General features: G+C 43.3%; 1 protein-coding gene across 4 annotated transcripts in view; it reads right to left on the bottom strand.

Moving 5' to 3' along the window:
* MID2 (midline 2) overlaps positions 1-17,986 on the bottom strand; it is a 108,984-nt gene extending 90,998 nt beyond the window's left edge. Inside the window, exons 1-2 of one of the 4 annotated variants that reach the window (XM_061409389.1) lie at positions 17,802-17,986; positions 3,827-4,542 (exon numbers count right to left, since the gene is read on the bottom strand). In XM_061409389.1, coding sequence (XP_061265373.1) covers positions 3,827-4,486 — 660 coding nt within the window. In that variant the 5' untranslated portion in view covers positions 4,487-4,542; positions 17,802-17,986. The other 3 variants (XM_061409388.1, XM_061409390.1, XM_061409387.1) reach the window with 3 other exon arrangements.
* Between the last annotated feature and the right edge of the window lie 690 nt (positions 17,987-18,676).

Raw genomic sequence — 18,676 nt, 5'->3', positions numbered from 1 at the left:
GTGCCTGGCCTCAAAGAATTTATGGTATCATTGGGGTGTGTTGGAGTGGCCTTACAGGATTTCAATAGAGCACTAAACAGTAGGTAGGACTCCTAAGCAGGCCAAAAGAACAGTATGAGTGAGTGTTAAGAGTCAGAAAAGAGAGTGGCATGTTTAGCTGATAGTCAGGAGGCTTTACTGGGTGGTGAAGGTAACATGCTTGAGAGTGGCAGGAGGAAAAGATAGGTGAGTAAGCATGAGAACCAAGTTGTACAGGACTTGGAATATCCAGTTGAGATCTGTCCCCAGCAGACAGTCACCCAAATTTGACCTCTTTTATAAAGCCAACATTTATTAATGCAATAATATCAATTTTTCTAAGGGGCAGAACTCATGTGACAATGAAAACTCTAGAATATGAAGCATTTTTATAGAAATGCAACATATATCATAAGCTTATATATATACGGAATAGTAGATGAAAAGAGAATAGAGAAAATAGTTACTCTGATAGGCCTTAAACTGTAATGACTGTCATGAACACAATTACTCTGTCAAATCAAAGAATTAATTAAACCACTGGTAGCCTTCTGAAGGATATTTAGATAGACTGGACAATTAGATAAAGATAATAAACAATACTAAGTATCCCAAATCCTCTAACCCATTTTGAGTACATGTTAAGAAGACAGGCTAGCCTCTGGTTCTTCTGACCTTTCATCTAAAATGTCATGATCTGTTTATTCTTTATTGAACAAATAAATATTTAAGACCACTAATCCTAATCAGGGAGGTTAGTGCAAAAAGAGTAGTTAGAAATGCCACCAATGAATCTCCAGAAGAAAAGTACAAATAAACACTGCGTCAGTCACTGACCAGTAAGTAAAACCTTTTCCCTCCTCGGGTATGACTCCTGTGCTCCTCTGAGGGCCAGGGGAGTCCACTCAAGGCCATCTACCCTGTAGCTTCTGACAGCTACCTTTCTCCTTTCTCCTTCAGGAAGAATCAAGCAGATTAAGGGGATAATCCTAAATGCTTTTCTAAATTAAAATTAACTCAAAGAAGTGAGGATATGTGACCCTAAACGTCAGACTTCCTCTTTGCTTAATGTGGAGAATTAATATCCTTTTATTCTTGGCACCAAACCCAAGTGACCCCTACCCCACCCATCCCCCTCTCACACAAGCAGGACTTCTCTCTCCCTCCTCAAAGTCCAAGTTGTTCCAGACAACATAACAAACCACACAGTTGGGAATGATTCATATGTTTCCACTCTCTGTCCAAAAATGAGCAAAATAGTTTCCACTTAATTTATAATCTGAATTTTCTGCACATTTCCTAAAAATTTAAAGGGGAACAATTCAAAATGTGGTCTTTCCTAACTCCCCAAATTACTGATTAGTTACAGAGTAAAGTATCTTTTGGTAAAATACTTTTATTTTACACCTATCCCTTGGAGACAAGGACTATAGCTGCATGATGCCAAATATCTAATCAATCATCCAATGTTTTCATGTTTTCGGATGTTTTCAAAAAGCTGGTGTTCTGTAGATACAGGCTTGGTCTACCCAGTCTTTTGTTATCTCAATGGTACATATGGATACAGATTTTTCTGTTTGGAATATTTCTCAAGGCCAATGCCTTATTATAGTTCCAACACCTGCAAATATTTGGCAGAGATTGTTCTCTCCTCTCCATATCCCCTGGTCTTCCTGCAACCCCGCTTCCATCTCTTGCTATTAAAAAGCTATAAGTTTATACAATATGCTTTTTCCTTGATGCTATTAACTGTTTATCTGTGACCCATGAAATGTGCAGTTGCTGGAGCATAAATTTAAGTTTCAAATCACATTTCATAGGAAAAATTTGGGTCCAAAACAAGGTGACAGCAGGCTACAATAGAAAGGATATTTAACTCAACTTAGCTCTAGAAGCTGAGTTCCAGTTCCAGTTCTGTGACTTTGACCAAATGGCTTAACCGCACAAAGCCTCCATTTATACCAATTTAAAACACAGGGCTTCAACTGGACCAAGTCCAAGGCCAACCATCTTAGGATTCTAAGAATCGAAGCCAATGAGATTATTGCCCTCTGCAGTCTTGATATGAATGAGAATATCAACTTGAGTGAAATCAACAGATAAACATTAAACTTTGTACAAATTTATAAATATTAAATGTAAATAAAATCAAAAGGCACAAACTGGACTTCCTTGGTGGCTCAGTGGTAAAGAATCTGCCTGCCAATGCAGGGGAAAAGGTTCGATCCCTGATCCAGGAAGAATGCACGTGCCACAGAGCAACTAAACCCATGTACCACTACTGAGCCTGTGCTCTAGATCCAGGGAGCTGCAATTCCGAACCCATATGCCACAGTTACTGGAGCCCACTTGCCCTAGAGCCCATCCTATGCAGCAACAGAAGCCACCACAATGAGAAGCCCACACAGTGCAACAAAGAGTAGCCCCCACTTGCTGCAACTAGAGAAAGCTTACACAGCAAGGAAAACCTGGCACAGCCAAAAAAAATTTCTTTAAAAAAAAGCTAATTTCAACAAATTCCAAAAATTTAAAAAAAATTAAAAAGGGACAAACCATGGTCAGTGTGACTCTCAATATTGTTTTCAATAAATTACAGAATGGAAAGTATATCCTATTCTGAGTATTACTACCCTCACCAACATCATAATTTTTACATAAGCTACAATGACTTTTCCATAGCATGGCAAGAGGGAAATCTCCATTCCCTTATCGCCCTTCTTCCATGCTATCTGGGTGTTCCTTCTAGCTTCGCTTATATATCCAGGTTCTATTTTGGGATAGAAATCTTATTATTTGTTTAAACATTTTATTTTTCTGGAATTTTTGTTAAGTAGTTTCTTAAGAGAAATTGAGCCCCATAGCAGACAGGCAATGGTAATAAAATAATTTGCTGGATCTGACATTTGTTAACATCAACGTGAGGTAGTAGTGCTCTAAAATAGACAGGCACTTAGACTTGCACAAAAATATTATATGGCACAACAACTTCAGAAAACTCTGTCCACTGAACAGGAACTTCCCAGGAAGGGACTGCAGACAAGCACTTTGGTCTGTACCCCACAAAAATGAACACTGGCACAAAATGTGATCCTGGATTAAATATTTTTTGCCTTCAGTTTAAATGTTTACTTCAGTATTTGATGATCCCTCCTGACTTCATAGTACACTGAAGTCCCGTTTTTGTCTATTTGCTTTGTTTTTTAAGGCAGATTTAGAATTAGCTGCCTTGTTAAGGGCTTGGTAGCAATTTGTAGTGGTCAATGCCAAAGCTTTATTTCTCTAGTGTATAACACATACAGTACTGTTCTCCATGAAAACCTCTCACCTACGTAGATACACTCAGACACCTCCACCCACATCTACACAGAGACACACCCAACCTTCCATTGCTATATGCACAATTATGCAAATCAGCACATATGCTAATTGTAATACACCTACACAGGTGCTCACATACTTAAAAGAAGACGTGGAAAGATCATGGCAGAGATATATAGGGTATAATATGTCATCGTCAGAGGAGACAGGGTGCTGTTTCCCTGGGCAGACTATTAGTGTGGGCCATGGGCTAAATGCCCCAGAACTGGCCAGAGGTGAATGAATGCAAGCAGGTTTGTGCAAAAGATGAAACAGGCTACAGTGAGAGCTTGCAGGTTATAAGGCTATTTCTTATGAGAAGAACTTGGAGTTAATTCATTTTTGTCATATAGGAAAAGTGACCGATTTTATTAGGGAACTTGCTGACTGTATATAAAGACTATGTGTAAAGAGATAAAGTTGTATAAGGTGTGTCCTCCAGATCCCTTACCTTGAGCTTCTCAAACCGATCATTCAGGGATGCGACCTGATGGTCTCGGTGACGCCCCACCAGTTTGCATAAGGCACAGATCAATTGGTCATCAGAAACACAGTACATATTCACTTTCTCATTTTCATGGTCCAGGCAGGTGATCCCTCGAAGATGCGTGTCCGGCACTGGTTCCACCAGGCGGTGGCTGGTGAAAGGTTTCTTGTTGGGGTGTGTAGCCCGCAGGCAACGGTCACAGTAAGAGACCTCACAAGTGATGCACGTTTTCACTGCATCCCTTGGCGGGTCCTGCTCACAGAATTGGCACGCAATTCGCTCACTAGACATGGCGCTGCTGGGCCTGTAAGTCCTCTCTCGGCGGCTCTCACTTGGGGAGTTAGGTCCACTGACGGAAGCCTTCTGGAAGCGGTCAATAATGTTCTGCAGAGTCACATTTCTCTTGAGGCCATCCAGGCCCCGGTGGTTCAGTGAGATAACATACCTGCACGTAGGACACTGGAAAGCAGTAATGGGTTCAATGGATTCACCGGAGCTGCAGCTCGAGACCAAGATGCGATGGGCACAGCTGAAGCAGAGGCTGTGAGCACAAGGGAGCAGAAGGGGGTCTTCAAACAACTCTAGGCAGATTGGACAGGTCAATTCAGACTCCAGTGTTTCCATCTTTAGTGAAAATAATCCTGCTGAGGCATTAAGAACCGCAGAGGCTGGGCTTTCACCTGCAAGGAACACAAAGAAGAAATCGTTAAGCATTTCCAAAGGAAATGTGGATGTAACATAATTACACACTAACCCATGGAGGCTTTACAGGCTGGATTCCCCAGGGATGCTGGCCCACTAGGAAAGCGAGTTGGGAATTAATCAGAAAGCTATTCTCCCCCCTTGAAACCTTGTTTTTGACAAATGCCTGGGCTTATTTTCCTGCACTAATAAATAGAAGCTAGTGCCACCTCTGAATCCTGGTTTACTAACTCACATTCCTATTCACAGACCCTCTCCACTGACATCTCTTGTCCCGGACTATGATGCGTCTGAGGCCCTGCCAAATTCTCAATCTCCATTCTCCAGTAGTGTTCTCTATTTTACTTCCAAGCTGCTCCTATTTCACATCTAGTGGAAGGAAAACAAGGCCATATTTCAACCTAACTCTCTGGTTCTTGAAATGATACCATTCTAAGAGGCTGCATAAAAAAAAAGAAGAGCTTTCGAAAAATGTAGTTCTCAGTGCAGGATAATTATTTCTTCAGATAGGTGACCTTGAATTATTTCCTATTACCACACATGGAAATTTCTATTCCATACCATTTTTAGCAAACTGAGTTACTAGAGACAAAGAGGAAAAATATTAAGGTATAAAAATTGGCACACACCGCCTCCGGAACCAACGCACGCGGAAGGCGGGGCCGGGGGCGCGGGGTCGGGTCCGGACCGCGGCCCGGAAGTTTAAAAAAAAAAAAATAAATAAAGTATAAAAATTATGGAATTTTGTTGGCTTAAAGTGGGAATCCAATTTATGAAAAGAGAAAGGCATTTTTGATTCTGAATAACTTTTGTTCATCATCTCACTATTACTGGAGAGTCTCATCAGGGCTTGAAGGTTTGATTCTGCCATTGGTATTTGTTTAGATTTTGTCATCTGTCAGAGATATCTGCATAGCCCTCTCACAGAACACTTAACTATTGAGTACAACTATATGTTGTCCCCAAGTACAATAGATGTATCCCTAAAAGCTATTTCTAAATCAAATGTTTTAAATGCACTTAACTAACCAGCTATTTAATGGAAATCTATGGGAAACTGGACTGTAAAAGTGAAGAATCTTATTGTAAAACATTCTCAGTTGGTTTAGGAAGTTTAGATGTTTGCATAACCACCTGTTTAAAAAGAGATGTGTGCTATTCTTATTTTATAATTCACAAGTATTTAAAAGTTGTTGGCTAGTATTTTGTAGCTTATAACATCTATCCACATTCACTGATAGAGATGAAAAAGTAAAGCAATTAAAATGTATATATATCACAGAATTTTAGAATTGGAAGAGACTTTAGAGATGATAGATCCCAACTTTCACTCAAGGCAGGAATATTGCCTTTAGTATTTCCATTGCTCAAATTCAACATGTCCATAAATGAACTTGATATTCTCCCCAGCCCCACAACACAAAACACCTGCTCGTCTTCCAATTTTCCCTATCTGTTGAATATCATCATCCAAGCCTAGAAACCCAGGAGTTCTCTCATTTACATGTTTATCACTCTGTTTTATTTAATACATGTATCTGTGTCTCCAGCTAACTCTCCTTGCAGGCATCAACTATGTCATATTTTTATTCATAGCACAGTGCCTCGCACACACTGGTTATTCAAAAATTGTTAAATGAAAGATTCCTTAAAGTAGAGGAAGTTAAAGAAGGGACCTAGTGTTTACTAAGCACCTCCTGTATTCTAAGTAGCTTGTTAGGAACTTTACACACAGTATTTCATTAAATTCTATCAAGAAGGCTGTACAGAAGGTACTAATGCTATACACATATTATGGTTAGGAAACTGGGGCTCAGCATTGTTAAGTAAATGAACCAGGAACCTACATACCCAGATCACTGGGGCAGTCTAATGCCAATGTCTGTGCTCTTTCCCCTACACCTTTATTTTAATCATCTCACCTCCTTCACTTGACAAATATCTTGACTATTTACAAGAGGGTTTCTAGACAGCATGTTTCCACTGCTATTTGAGTCTATGTCCCTCTGAGTTTCTCTGAATCTGCCTCTCACTCCTAGTCTCTTTCAGAATCACATCTCTTCCTTCTAGGCCCATCTCCACCTCACTCTGAATTTCTATTGTGTTCTCTTCCAGAACTGCAGGTCTGCATTCCTCAGTCTGTGTTGGAATCTCCTTGGGAGAATGGAGTAAGGCCTCCCACCAAAATGATAGGGGATCAAGAGCATTGCTGATACGCCTGTCTCTGTGTTGAAACCTTTACAAAAACAACTGGTGTACCACAACTTTTCTAAATCTTAGGAACATGCCATATAAATTCCTCAGTACAGAGGAAAAACGCTGAATTTTCCTGCAATCCAAAAAGTTGTTCCTGACTAAATGTGACATTTGGAGTGTCACTATGAAATTAAGCTTAGGAAAGCATGCTATGGAATCAGGATTGCCTTGGATAAGGTCAAAATAGGATTCTTGACCAGGGATTTCTGAACCTTCTAGAAATGTTTAAAGAATGCTGTGTGTATATCACATATCCACTTTCATGGGGAGCAGATTGTCCATAGCATTTGAATTGTTCTCAAAAGAGTCTTTGACAGAAGGGACTTCCCTGGTAGTCCAGGGGTTAAGACCCCTGCACTCTAATGTAGGGGTACAGCACAGGTTTGATCCCCGGTTGGGGAACTAAGCTCCCACCTGTGGCATGGTGCAGCCAAAAAAAAAAAAAAAAAAAAAGTCCTTGACAAAAAAGCCAAACATCAGTGCTCTAAAATAACTACCTGAACTGATTGCAGGTCTATACAGAATAATATAAAATGGTTACAGTCTGTTGCTTATGGTAAGTAACTTTTTCTATTAAACTGTTTCTACTCTGTTTTATTACAATTTGGGAGAATTGAGTATTTTTTCAACTTTTTCAAATATCTGTTCATCTCATCTCTCATTTATGAGAGACCTTGTTCTGGTCTTTCCTAGTATTTCAGCATCCTTTCAACCTATCTCCCATTTTCCCTACCTACCTGACTACCCAAGCACCTTTCCCCTTAAAAGCCATTATGAATTTGCCACATTTGAGGCAGTAAATAATACCCTTTATAGGCATTATCTCATTTAATTTTCACAACAGCCCTCTAAAAGGTAGGTATTATTATTAAAACAACAGAAAAGGTAACTTGTCCAGGGTCACACTTGTTTGCAAGTAGCAAGGTGGAGATTCAAACCCAGAATAAAACTGAGAGTCCAGAAATAAACGCATATATTTATGGTCAACTGACTTTTGATAAGGGTTCCAAAACCATTCAACAGGGAAACAATAATTTTTTCAAGCAAGTGGCTTTAGGAAAACCAGTTGCCCACATGCCAAAGGAAGAAGTTAGAGATCTACCTCACACTATACACAAAAATTTACTCAAAATAGATCAACGATCTAAATGTAAGCACAGAAACTATAAAACTCTTGGAAGGAAACATAGGTGTAAATCTTCATGAACGTAGGTTAAGCAAGGGATTCTTAAATGACACCAAATATGCAACTGAAGAACAAAACAGATAAATTGGACCTCATCAAAATTTAAAACTTTCTGTAGTACAAATGACATCACCAAAAAAGTGACAACTCACAGAATGGGAAAATATTTGCGGATCAAATATGTAATACAGGTCTAGTATCTAGAAATATACAGAATGGCAAAGGATCTGAATAGACATTTCTCCAAAGAAGATATGCAAATGATCAGTTGGTATATGAAAAGGTATTCAACATCATTAGCCATTCAGTTCAGTTCATTCGCTCATTCGTGTTCGACTCTTTGCGACCCCATGAACTGCAGCACGCCAGGCCTCCCTGTCCATCACCAACTCCCAGAGTCCACCCAAACCCATGTCCATTGTGTCGGTGATGCCATCCAACCATCTCATCCTCTGTCGTCCCCTTCTCCTCCTGCCCTCGATCTTTCCCAGCATCAGCGTCTTTTCCAATGAGTGAACTCTTCGCATGAGGTCGCCAGAGTATTGGAGTTTCAGCTTTAGCATCAGTCCTTCCAAAGAACACCCAGGGCTGATCTTTAGGATGGACTGATTGGATCTCCTTGCAGTCCAAGGGACTCTCAAGAGTCTTCTCCAACACCACAGTTCAAAAGCATCTTCTGCGCTCAGCTTTCTTTATAGTCCAACTCTCACATCCATACATGACCACTGGAAAAACCATAGCCTTGACTAGACAGACCTCTGTTGGCAAAGTAATGTCTCTGCTTTTTAATATGCTGTCTAGGTTAGTCATAACTTTCCTTCCAAGCAGCAAGTGTCTTTTAATTTCATGGCTGCAATCACCATCCACAGTGATTTTGAAGCCCAGAAAAATAAAGTCAGCCACTTTATTTTTTCCACTGTTTCCCCATCTATTTGCCATGAAATGATGGGACTGGATACCATGATCTTCGTTTTCTGAATGTTGAGTTTTAAGCCAACTTTTTCACTCTCTTCTTTCAGTTTTATCAAGAGGCTCTTTAGTTCTTCTTCGCTTTCTGCCATGAGGGTGATGTCATCTGCATATCTGAGATTATTGATATTTATCCTGGCAATCTTGATTCCAGCTTGTGCTTCCTCCAGCCCAGCGTTTCCATGACATACTCTGCATATAAGTTAAATAAGAGTGACAATATACAGCCTTGACGTACTCCTTTTCCTATTTGGAACCAGTCTGTTGTTCCATGTCCAGTTCTAACTGTTGCTTCCTGACATGTACACAGGTTTCTCAAGAGGCAGGGAAATACAAATCAAAACCACACTGAGATACCACCTCACACTCACTAGAACAGCTATAATATTACTTCAAACACACTAAAATGACCAGAATAAAAAAAAGTAGCAAATTTCAGCCAGGACATGAAGAAACTGGGACCCTCATACATTGCTGGTGGGAATGTAAATTATGCAGCAAAAACAGTTTGACAGTTCCCCAAAATGCTAAATGAATTACCATACAATCCAGGAGAACTGAAGACATGCTCACCTAAAAACTTGTACACAAATGTTCATACCAGTATTAATCACAATAATGGTGGGAACAACCCAGATGTCCCTCAAATGATGAACAGATAAACAAAAGTGGTATATCCATACAATGGAATATAATTCAGCAAGACAAGGAATGAAGTACTGATACATGTGGGGCTTCCCTTGCAGCTCAGTCAGTGAAGAACCTGCCTGCAATGCAGGAGACCAGGGTTCGATTCCTGGGTTGGGAAGATCCCCTGGAGGAGGGCATGGCAACCCACTCCTGGAGAATCCCATGGACAGAGGAGCCTGGTGGGCGACAGCCCATGGGGTTGCAAGAGTCAGACACAACTTAGCAACTAAACCACCACCACTGATACATGCTACAACATGGATGATCTTTGAAAACATTATGCTTAAGTGAAAGAAGTTAGTTACAGAAGGTCATAGATTATATGATTCCCTTTATAGGAAATGCCCAGAACTGGCAAACTCATAAGAACAGAAAGCAAATGAGCATTTCTCAAGGGTCTGGGTGGGAGGTGGAGGAAATGGAATGTGACTGTTAATGTATATGGGTTTCCCTTTGGGGATGATGAAAATGTTTAGGAATTAGTGGTGGCGATTGCACAGCTTTGTGAATATACTAAAAACCACTAAATTGAACAGTTCAAAGTAGTGAAACTAAGGTATGTGAATGTTATCTTAATTTTTAAAAAAGATTCAAACCCACAATCCAGAGTGTGAACCACAGTTCACTATTCCACACTGCCAACTGTGTAATTCAGTAGTGTTTCTAAATTCTACTGAAGTGCTTACTCCTCTCAATTGCTTTTCTAGGTTGGTGATTGCCTGTCTAGGTTTTACAATACCTGGGATATCTCTAATGATCAATGGGTATCAGGAAATGATCAGCTCCCAATTTTTTATTCATTTAAAAATTGTAAGACTCCTAAAAACTGTTTGACTCCTAGGTCACAAAATACCTTTAAGAAGTACAGGAGGAAGTGGTACAACAAAAACAAAACAATGGCAGTGTTGCAACTTCAAAAAGTTTCCAGAATTAGAGAATATACTAAGGATAAAGACAGGATGTAAACCTGATAGAGTGTCACTGAATGACAGGTAATCACAAAGTTTTTTTTGCCAGAAAACGCAATAGTTTGTCATAAAAATGCACTGATGAAATGCTTGGGCAGGCAGGTCAATTGTCATGTTAAGAAACAAATGCCCACATCCACATCCACTGATTTGCTCCCTTCCGTATCATTTAGTTACTGCCGTGTAGTCAAATAAGAATGTTTATGGATTTGCCCTTGTTCTAGTATAAAATTGTTTCTGTACGGCTGACTGTCAGCCTGCACTCCCCCTTCAGGCTGAGACTCCTGAAAAAAAAAGTTGATGAGAATAAACTATAAGAAGGTATCATAAGGCTGTGTGAGTAGGCATGAATACAAAGGAGGAGTTTCAATGCAGGCAATTAGGATAAAAATAATACATTCTATAGTTACAAAATGAAAAATTGACTTCAGCATTGCCCTTCAAATCCAGCATTCAGTTAACTCTGATCAGAGAAGCCGTGATCAGCACTTGGCAGAATGCTATTATTTCAAATGTTATTTGAACATAATTAAATGTCCATTTATTTCAACAGTTTATATTCCATCTAGTTTTCATCTTCCAGTTCTGTGGAGCATGGCTCTGGGCTCTCATTACCTCCCTGAGGAGCCACAGTCTCCTTTTCTTCACAGAAAAACCAGGAGTGTAAAACCCAGCCTGACCCCTGGGCTGTAGAATGAGAATTGAGGCGAGTAGTAGGCTTTATATTCTGCAGGATATTAACATTAATATCCCATGAGCTGAGGTTCTCCTTAAAACACTAGAAACTGTCTCTCTGCCTGAGAGGATGAGCAAATGAGCCCTGGCTTAGTCTGATGTTTCCTTAACTGTAAAATGTCGTGCAAGTTGCACTAGAATCACCAGACGATCTCTTTAAGATGTTTTCCAGCTCTGACATCCTATTATAACAGAGTTCTTACTATATGTTACCACATAGGAAAGACAGCTGGGATTAATGACAACCAGTTCCTCAAAACACAAATCTTATTTATTGGTGTGACGTGAAAGGCTGACAAGCGATGGGCATCATCATGAAAGAAACTGGAAATAAATAAACAAAATGCATTACTTACCCTTGGCTAAGCCAAGGTGCTCAAGGACAGTGGCTGGTTTTGCCTGTTGTACCTCCAAGAAGACATAATGGGTGTTCTGGGGGACAACTAAAGCGGGAAGGGCATCCCATGGGAGTACAAGCTAATGAAAACACCTTTTGGAAGAAAAGGAAGACACCAAATTCTAGAATACTATTTAGTAGGAAAGGACCCCTCTACAGCACAAAAATGATTATTTGGGAGTGTAAAAGGCACCCAATGCATAGAATTCTCATCCTAAAAAAATGGAAGACAGAAACCCAGAAAAAAGAGACTATGTGGTCAGTAAGTATAATTAACAGTCACTTTATATTTGAGTACCAATTTTATACTTTTCAAATGGCTCCAAAGCTATCATCTCATTTGATCCTCTCAGCAAAGCCTGATTGTAGCCCTGGCTTTAAGCTGAATTTGCTGAGTGATCCCAGGTAAGACATTTAAATCTTTGGGGCCACAGCCTCCTCATCTGTTGAATGAAAAATACCTGTGTTATCCAATATCACAGGCTTTTGGGAGGATCAGATGAGAATAACATTATTAACTTGCTTTATAAATACAGATATTCTCAACACACATTCACAGATGACAGATACAGAGCAAGTTATTAAGGAAATAGTGAATGTTTGGAAATAGACCCAAAATGCATAATGGTTGACATAATAGAGGACAATTACACTCCCCCACAAGTTTTCTGGAGGACATGCATCTGACTGTGGTATTTAACATTCCCAAATGTATCCCCTGTTAGACTGGAGTTCCCCCAAAGGGAAAAACTATCTCTCTTCTTTTTTCTTAAGCTTTTATCATGCACAGGGAGAGCTCAGGACTGGAGGTTGATTACTGACTGACAGCACCAGAGCCAGCTCCTGTCTAATAGGTTATTAAAGCCTACTTAATATTTTATAGTACATAGATTTAATGATCATTACAATAATGAGCTCCTAAATCCAACCATTGGCTATTTGATACAATATAGTCATCATAAACATTAAAATGAATATCACAATAGCAGAACTAGAAGTCCTAGATCTGCTACAAGCACAAAAGATTAATCTAAGTAACCAAGAAACGGATTTGCCAAGGTAACACCTGATAATTGTCAAAAATCATAAGTAAATTCATAACACCTTTATCTTAATGCCAATTACACCAGCAGTTTTGGGGTTGGAGAACAAACAATTTACCTACTGCTAAGAGGATAGCTTTCCATCTATTCTAGGACTGCTTTTCCCGATCACTGCTACCCAATGAAATATTTGTAAATTTTTAAATGTTCAGGGGCACACCTGCATGGACAGCCATCTCTAACCTCTACAGAATAAAACTGGCAATATATGTATGTAGGGCATGCTGTTAGGTGTTAGGCTGAGAGGACCCCAAGTTCAGGTCAGAAACAAGGGGCAGAGAACAGAAGTGTGTTTAAAATCAAGCTTCTACTCCCCTGGGAGCCACATGGATCCTAGCAACACTGAACAAAGGGCTATAGACAAAAGCGATCAAGGATTCTGGACCATAAACCATTTTTCTACCTCTGGGCTGTATACATTCAGACATTCACAGTCCTGCATTAGCATTATCTCCCACGCCCACGAGTTATATCCCTAACTGTTCAAACTGCAACTACTGGGATTTTCTGTTTCAAGAGGATTTTAGGTTATATAATGAATTTGTTATCAGATCTTTTGGTTTCTGTAAGAGGAAGATCCAGAGACTGGGGCTACTGTTCATCAACTAGAGGAGTCTGACCTGCAGGAAAGAGGCCGAGAGAAAGCCCAAGGTCAGGCAGTCGGAGCTCTGCATGGAGAAAAGATCCCAAGTAGGATAAGTCTTACTAAGGATACTTTGCTAACCCACTTAGGCAGAACCGATATCCTTATTACGAATTCAAGTGAACCCCACATGAAGAAGGGAGTGGTGGGATGTTGGCACATTGCTCAAAATCCCTCTGTCACCCATATTAACCACCTAGTAGTTTGAGCAGCTTACACAGATTTCTAAGGGCAACGCAGGAGCAGGGGGATTGTCAAAAAGAGTGTGTCTGTGGTTACGGAAGAGGGGAAGATGGAAAAAGAAAAACTGTAGAAAGAGCCACAAGCCTCCAGTGCCCACAGAAGACTCTTAACAGTTTTAATTCATGAAAATGGAGAAACATATATTGATCCCTGGAAGAGAGGGGAAATAAAAAGAGGACTAGCAGCCTGCACAGGGGGATCATTGGAGTCGGAATTTCTTGTTGCAACACCACCCATCTGGTCTTCTCACTTGTTAGAATGATCTAACACACTGGTTGAGAAACACTTTTCCAGTCTATTTTTTACACTGCTCAGCAATGAACACAAGGTTTGTTGAGAGACCTGAGATATAGATATTATTAGCACACCACCACCTTGGTACCCAAATTTCACTCATCAAAAAGTGAACAATTGTGAACTGTTGTATATCCATTATCAACGTATTACACATCCTATTTTGATGATGCAATGCTCTAAGTTAACATACTCTGCCTAAGTAAGGAGGTGCTTCACACAGTGCCAATTTCCCACTTTCGTACGGAAGAAAAGAACAAAACTTAATGCTAACTGGAAATGGAACACCCCCTGGCCTCCACCAGCAGCTGAGGCCAATGGCCTAAAAGCTAGGGAGTTACCAAGATCCACAAAGACTGAATGATACACACGAGCAGACACCTCTGAGAACAGCCATTTGAGACACATTCTATGCCTTTGCCCTATCTTCCCTTCCTTTTAGAGATTTCTGTCCCCGTTGGGGGAAGAGAGAACCTGAGAGAGTGAAGGCAGGACATTCTCTCCTCTTCATCAAGCAGCAAAGGCAATTCCTTGGGCAGTTTCCTTCTCAACTGTCATGGTGTCAGCAGATTTTATGGGAGAAGAGATGAGGGAATGGACAGGTTCACTACTCAGAGCAATTTTTGGATGCAATTATGAGACTCCTTTGGCACTGTTTTAGGACCTACAAGTTGGAGCAAGTTGCCCTGCACTTAGAGGAGGGATTAACTAAACCAATTTCACCTAAATCAATTTGCACTGTTCAGATGATATGTTCATAAAGCAACCAAGCCATTCTGATTTGCAGCAGTACTTCCCAGGGATGGCCTTGCAAGGTGCAACATGCTAGATTAGGAGTCTAGTACTCCTGAAAGTAAATGGGAGGGAAATACTCGCTCCTTCAAGTCTCTAGACTTTACCCCTGCCCTGCACAGCCCCTCCCTGTCCTAATCCAAGAACTGCAAGTACAGAGGTATGCCTTAAACAAACAGGAGGCCAAAATGTAAGGCCCAGTCAGCAGAGGACTCTGCACACTGTAGGTGCTTTTAAGAAACATTGTTGACTCACCACTGCAAGATACTAATCCTGCTTAGACAGCCATGCCTAAAAGTATTTAAGCCACTCTTCAATAGAAAGTAACTACCTGCCCCCATATGGGCTAAAAATGAGTGAGGTTATGTTTTCAAATGAGTCTGATTCAGATTGTTAGGTTGGAGTACATTAGATGTGATTCAAGCCTTAGTTTAAAATAATCATCATTACTCTGTATACCTTGTTTTATGTACGTTTTCATTCAGTTGCATGTGCACTAAGGGGAAAAAAAAGAAACAGACCTAGGACCACAGTAGGGTAATAGATTTAGCTCCCAAAAGGGTTAATAATGGCAAGTTAGGGTTCCCAGTAAACCAGGGTTCCTACTTACACCCAAACTATTACCTCAATAAAAGGTAAATGAAGTACTTTCTTTGCAAAGTATAATGCTAAGGGTTTATAGAATCCTTTCATCTTCAAAGGACCAAGCCAAGACTCACAATAGCCAGTACACAATATGATGTCTTTCATACAAGTGCATCAACTATGAAAGAAAGGTCACAGGAATGTCCTAAGGCCACAAAGCCAATGCAACAGATTTGAAATGAACTCTCTGATCTCCTTGGCTCCTAGACTTGTATTTCAACCACATAAATCAAGCTGTGTGGAACCATTAGGGGAAATCTAATTCACATTGTATATCTGCATTAATTGATTGGGCAGGAAAATATTAAAACAGCAAAGACTCTTTCCCTCTCAAGGCAGTGATGAGTGGAGTGAAAAGGGGGATGTGAGCATTAGGGGTAACCAGCTGGGGTAAAATGAGAAGTAGGGGAGGGACTCTCCCTATTCAGGGTTCCCCTTCCATTGGAACATTGCCAGAGAACTGATTGGAGTGCTGGAAGGGGACAGAATGGAGGTAAAGGCAGCCCTTATGGCCCACCTTAAGAATCAGAAGAATCAACCCACACACAGTACTTGTCTATTTACATAGCCTCTAATACACTCCTTTATAAGGGCTTCTCTTCAGACACAAACAACCATAACCATCCACCCTCCCCACACTCAGAAATCCTCAAAAAGGCAAAGCTGGTTCAGAAGCCAGAGGCTGCTTGACAGGGAGCCTGGGAGTGCACAGGACTCCAGGAGACGTGTGGTTCTGGTTGGGAGATTACGGTGGGCAAGTAGGGGTGTGATCACCACGTAGGAAGAAGGCGAGTGAGCGTGAAGGCGGGTAGGGGAATGTGGAAGAGAAAAAGTGAAGAACCCAACGACCCCAGGATCCCAGTGTCCTGCTCTTGAGAAGAAACGCCTCTAAGAAATGTGCTGCACGCGTTATGCTAAGTAACCGAAACCTTATCATCACCAAAAATGTTTCTGTCAATCTACTCCGCTGTTATTTACTTAATTCTTATGAGCCAGGAATGGAAAAACCCCACCTTTCCCGGGTTCCATCGCAGTCTGTCCGGGGGACCTATAAGTTTTCCCTCTCCCCCACTGAGCTGGTTTCACAGCTAGGCCAAAAATAAGGAACCACCCAGACGGAGACTCCAGGATCATTCCCTGGCAGCAAAGGGATTAAGTTTCGCCCGGCCTCCCCGCGGGCAGGGTGTCCTCAGCATCTCTGGCTGCCGCAGCCGCCACAGCCAGGCGGCCGAGGGGCGCCGCCCGGGCCAAGGAGGTGGCCGGCCGCGGGAGCGTGGGAAGGCGGCGGTGCCCTTTCCCAGACTAGCGCCCAGGCTCTCGGAGAGCCGCTCGGGGAGGGGCCCGCGCCCGACCCGGCGGGACTGCGCGGGAGGCCTAGGACCCGCCCCCGCCCTGGACCCCGGAGTGCAAACTCGGTCCCTGGAGGGCAGCGACGGGTGCCCGGGCCCCAGCGGCGCATCGGGGAGCCAGGGCCGGGCCGGGGCGCCCTCCGCCGCCGCCGCCACCTCGAGCCTCGCAGGGCCCCGTCACCCCGCCCCGCCGAGCCCCGGAGCAGCCCTCGGCCCCCGCCGGGCCCCGGCCGCACCTGAGACGCGCGGCCGAGCCCGGGGCCGAGCCCTGCGCCGGTGGTGGCGGTCGGCCCCCGGGGCCGCGGCGAGGGGGCGCGTTTTACCCAGAGCCTTCCCGGCTGCCGGCCATGTCCTCGGCGCGCCCGAGGGCGCCGGGTGCTCGCCTGCCTCCCGCGCAAGCTGGCTCAGGCTCCGGCGCGAGCTCCCCGGCTGCCACTGCTGCCGCCGTTGCCGCCGCCGCTCTAGGCCGCCGCCCGCCTTCGCAGCCGCCGCCGCCGCCGCCGACGCGCAGCAGCCAGGATCCGCCCGCCCGCGCGCCCCGCTGGGGACAGCTCGGCGGCCGCCACGCTACTGCGGCTGGGTCTCCCGAGCCAAACTTAAGAGTTTTCGCTCCTCAGTCCAGGGCAGCACCATGACACCGCGGCAGCACCACACTGTCATTTCCGCCGTCGCAGGGCGTGGGGGGCGGGGGGGGTGGGAGAGAAGGCAATCCCGACGAAAAGGGGGATGGGGTGGGGGCGAAGCGGGCTGGGGCTGCTCCCCCGAGGGAGCGCTGGGAAGGGCCCGGCAGCCGGGGCGCTCGGCCACCTTCCCCGGCTCACCTTCTGCCGCCCCCGCCGCTCCCAGCTCCCCCTGCCCCTCCTCTGGAGGCGCGTTTACATGTTTTCTCCCCTGGCAGGAGTGACCGGAGAAACCTGAGCGAGCAAAGGCAGCGGGTGGGTGGGGTTCGGGTTACTACTGTACCTACCAGCTGATTCCAGCAGCCTTTTCTCCAGCGCCCTGTCATCTTGAAGGAAGACACACGGAGAGGGGCCGGAGCGGGTGTGTGTGTGTGTGTGTGTGTGTGTGTGTAAGAGAGCGAGAGCGCCAGCAGAATGTGTGTGAAATGCAGAAGGAAGACTCTGGCCAAACTCTTCTCCCAGCCGCCAAACCCCTGGCCCCCACAAACCCCTAGGTTAGAACAACGAAAGGGCCGTTGCCACCAGCAATGAGCAGAGAGTGCCTAGGTCCAGCGCACAGGTCCTCGGACGAAGCTGCTCAATGTAAAGTTAACTACAGAGTAAAACAAAAATAGTGGAGGAGACAGAAAAGGGCAGACAATTGAAGGAAACCCAACCCCTCTTTCTTTTTACAAAGGGAGAATGGCTGTGTTTTATTGGCCTTGGGCAGAAGTTGTGGAGATGGATTAAAGCCACCAAAATTAAAAAACAAAACCAAAAAAAGGCGGGGGGGAGAGTGTAGGGCCTCATTTACACATTCAAATCCTTGATGGGCCAAACCAGAGGGTCTTTAATAAGAGGACAATGGGACAGATGTTAGCTATATACAGGTATTCAATGTCCCTAATAAGCTAATTGGTCCGGCTGGAACCCAGAAGCGTTCATTGGTCTGGAGTCCGCCCGTGGGCTGACCTGTCATTGGCTCAGAGACCACCGCCCCACTCCCCGAGGACGGTGGGAGAGGGAAGGAGGAGGAGGCCCCAGAGGAAATTCTGTATCTCACATAGGGAAATGACGGGGATTTTTTAAAAAGGCAAGATGAAGGGGAAAGGAGTTTTAAAATGGGAGGAAAGAACCCCCTCTCTCATAGGTCTTCCATTACCTTCGGTGGGAACGAGTCCAG

This window comes from Bos javanicus, chromosome X (assembly GCF_032452875.1).
Source record: "Bos javanicus breed banteng chromosome X, ARS-OSU_banteng_1.0, whole genome shotgun sequence".
Taxonomy (NCBI): domain Eukaryota; kingdom Metazoa; phylum Chordata; class Mammalia; order Artiodactyla; family Bovidae; genus Bos; species Bos javanicus.
This window is presented reverse-complemented; position numbering and strand designations above follow the sequence as displayed.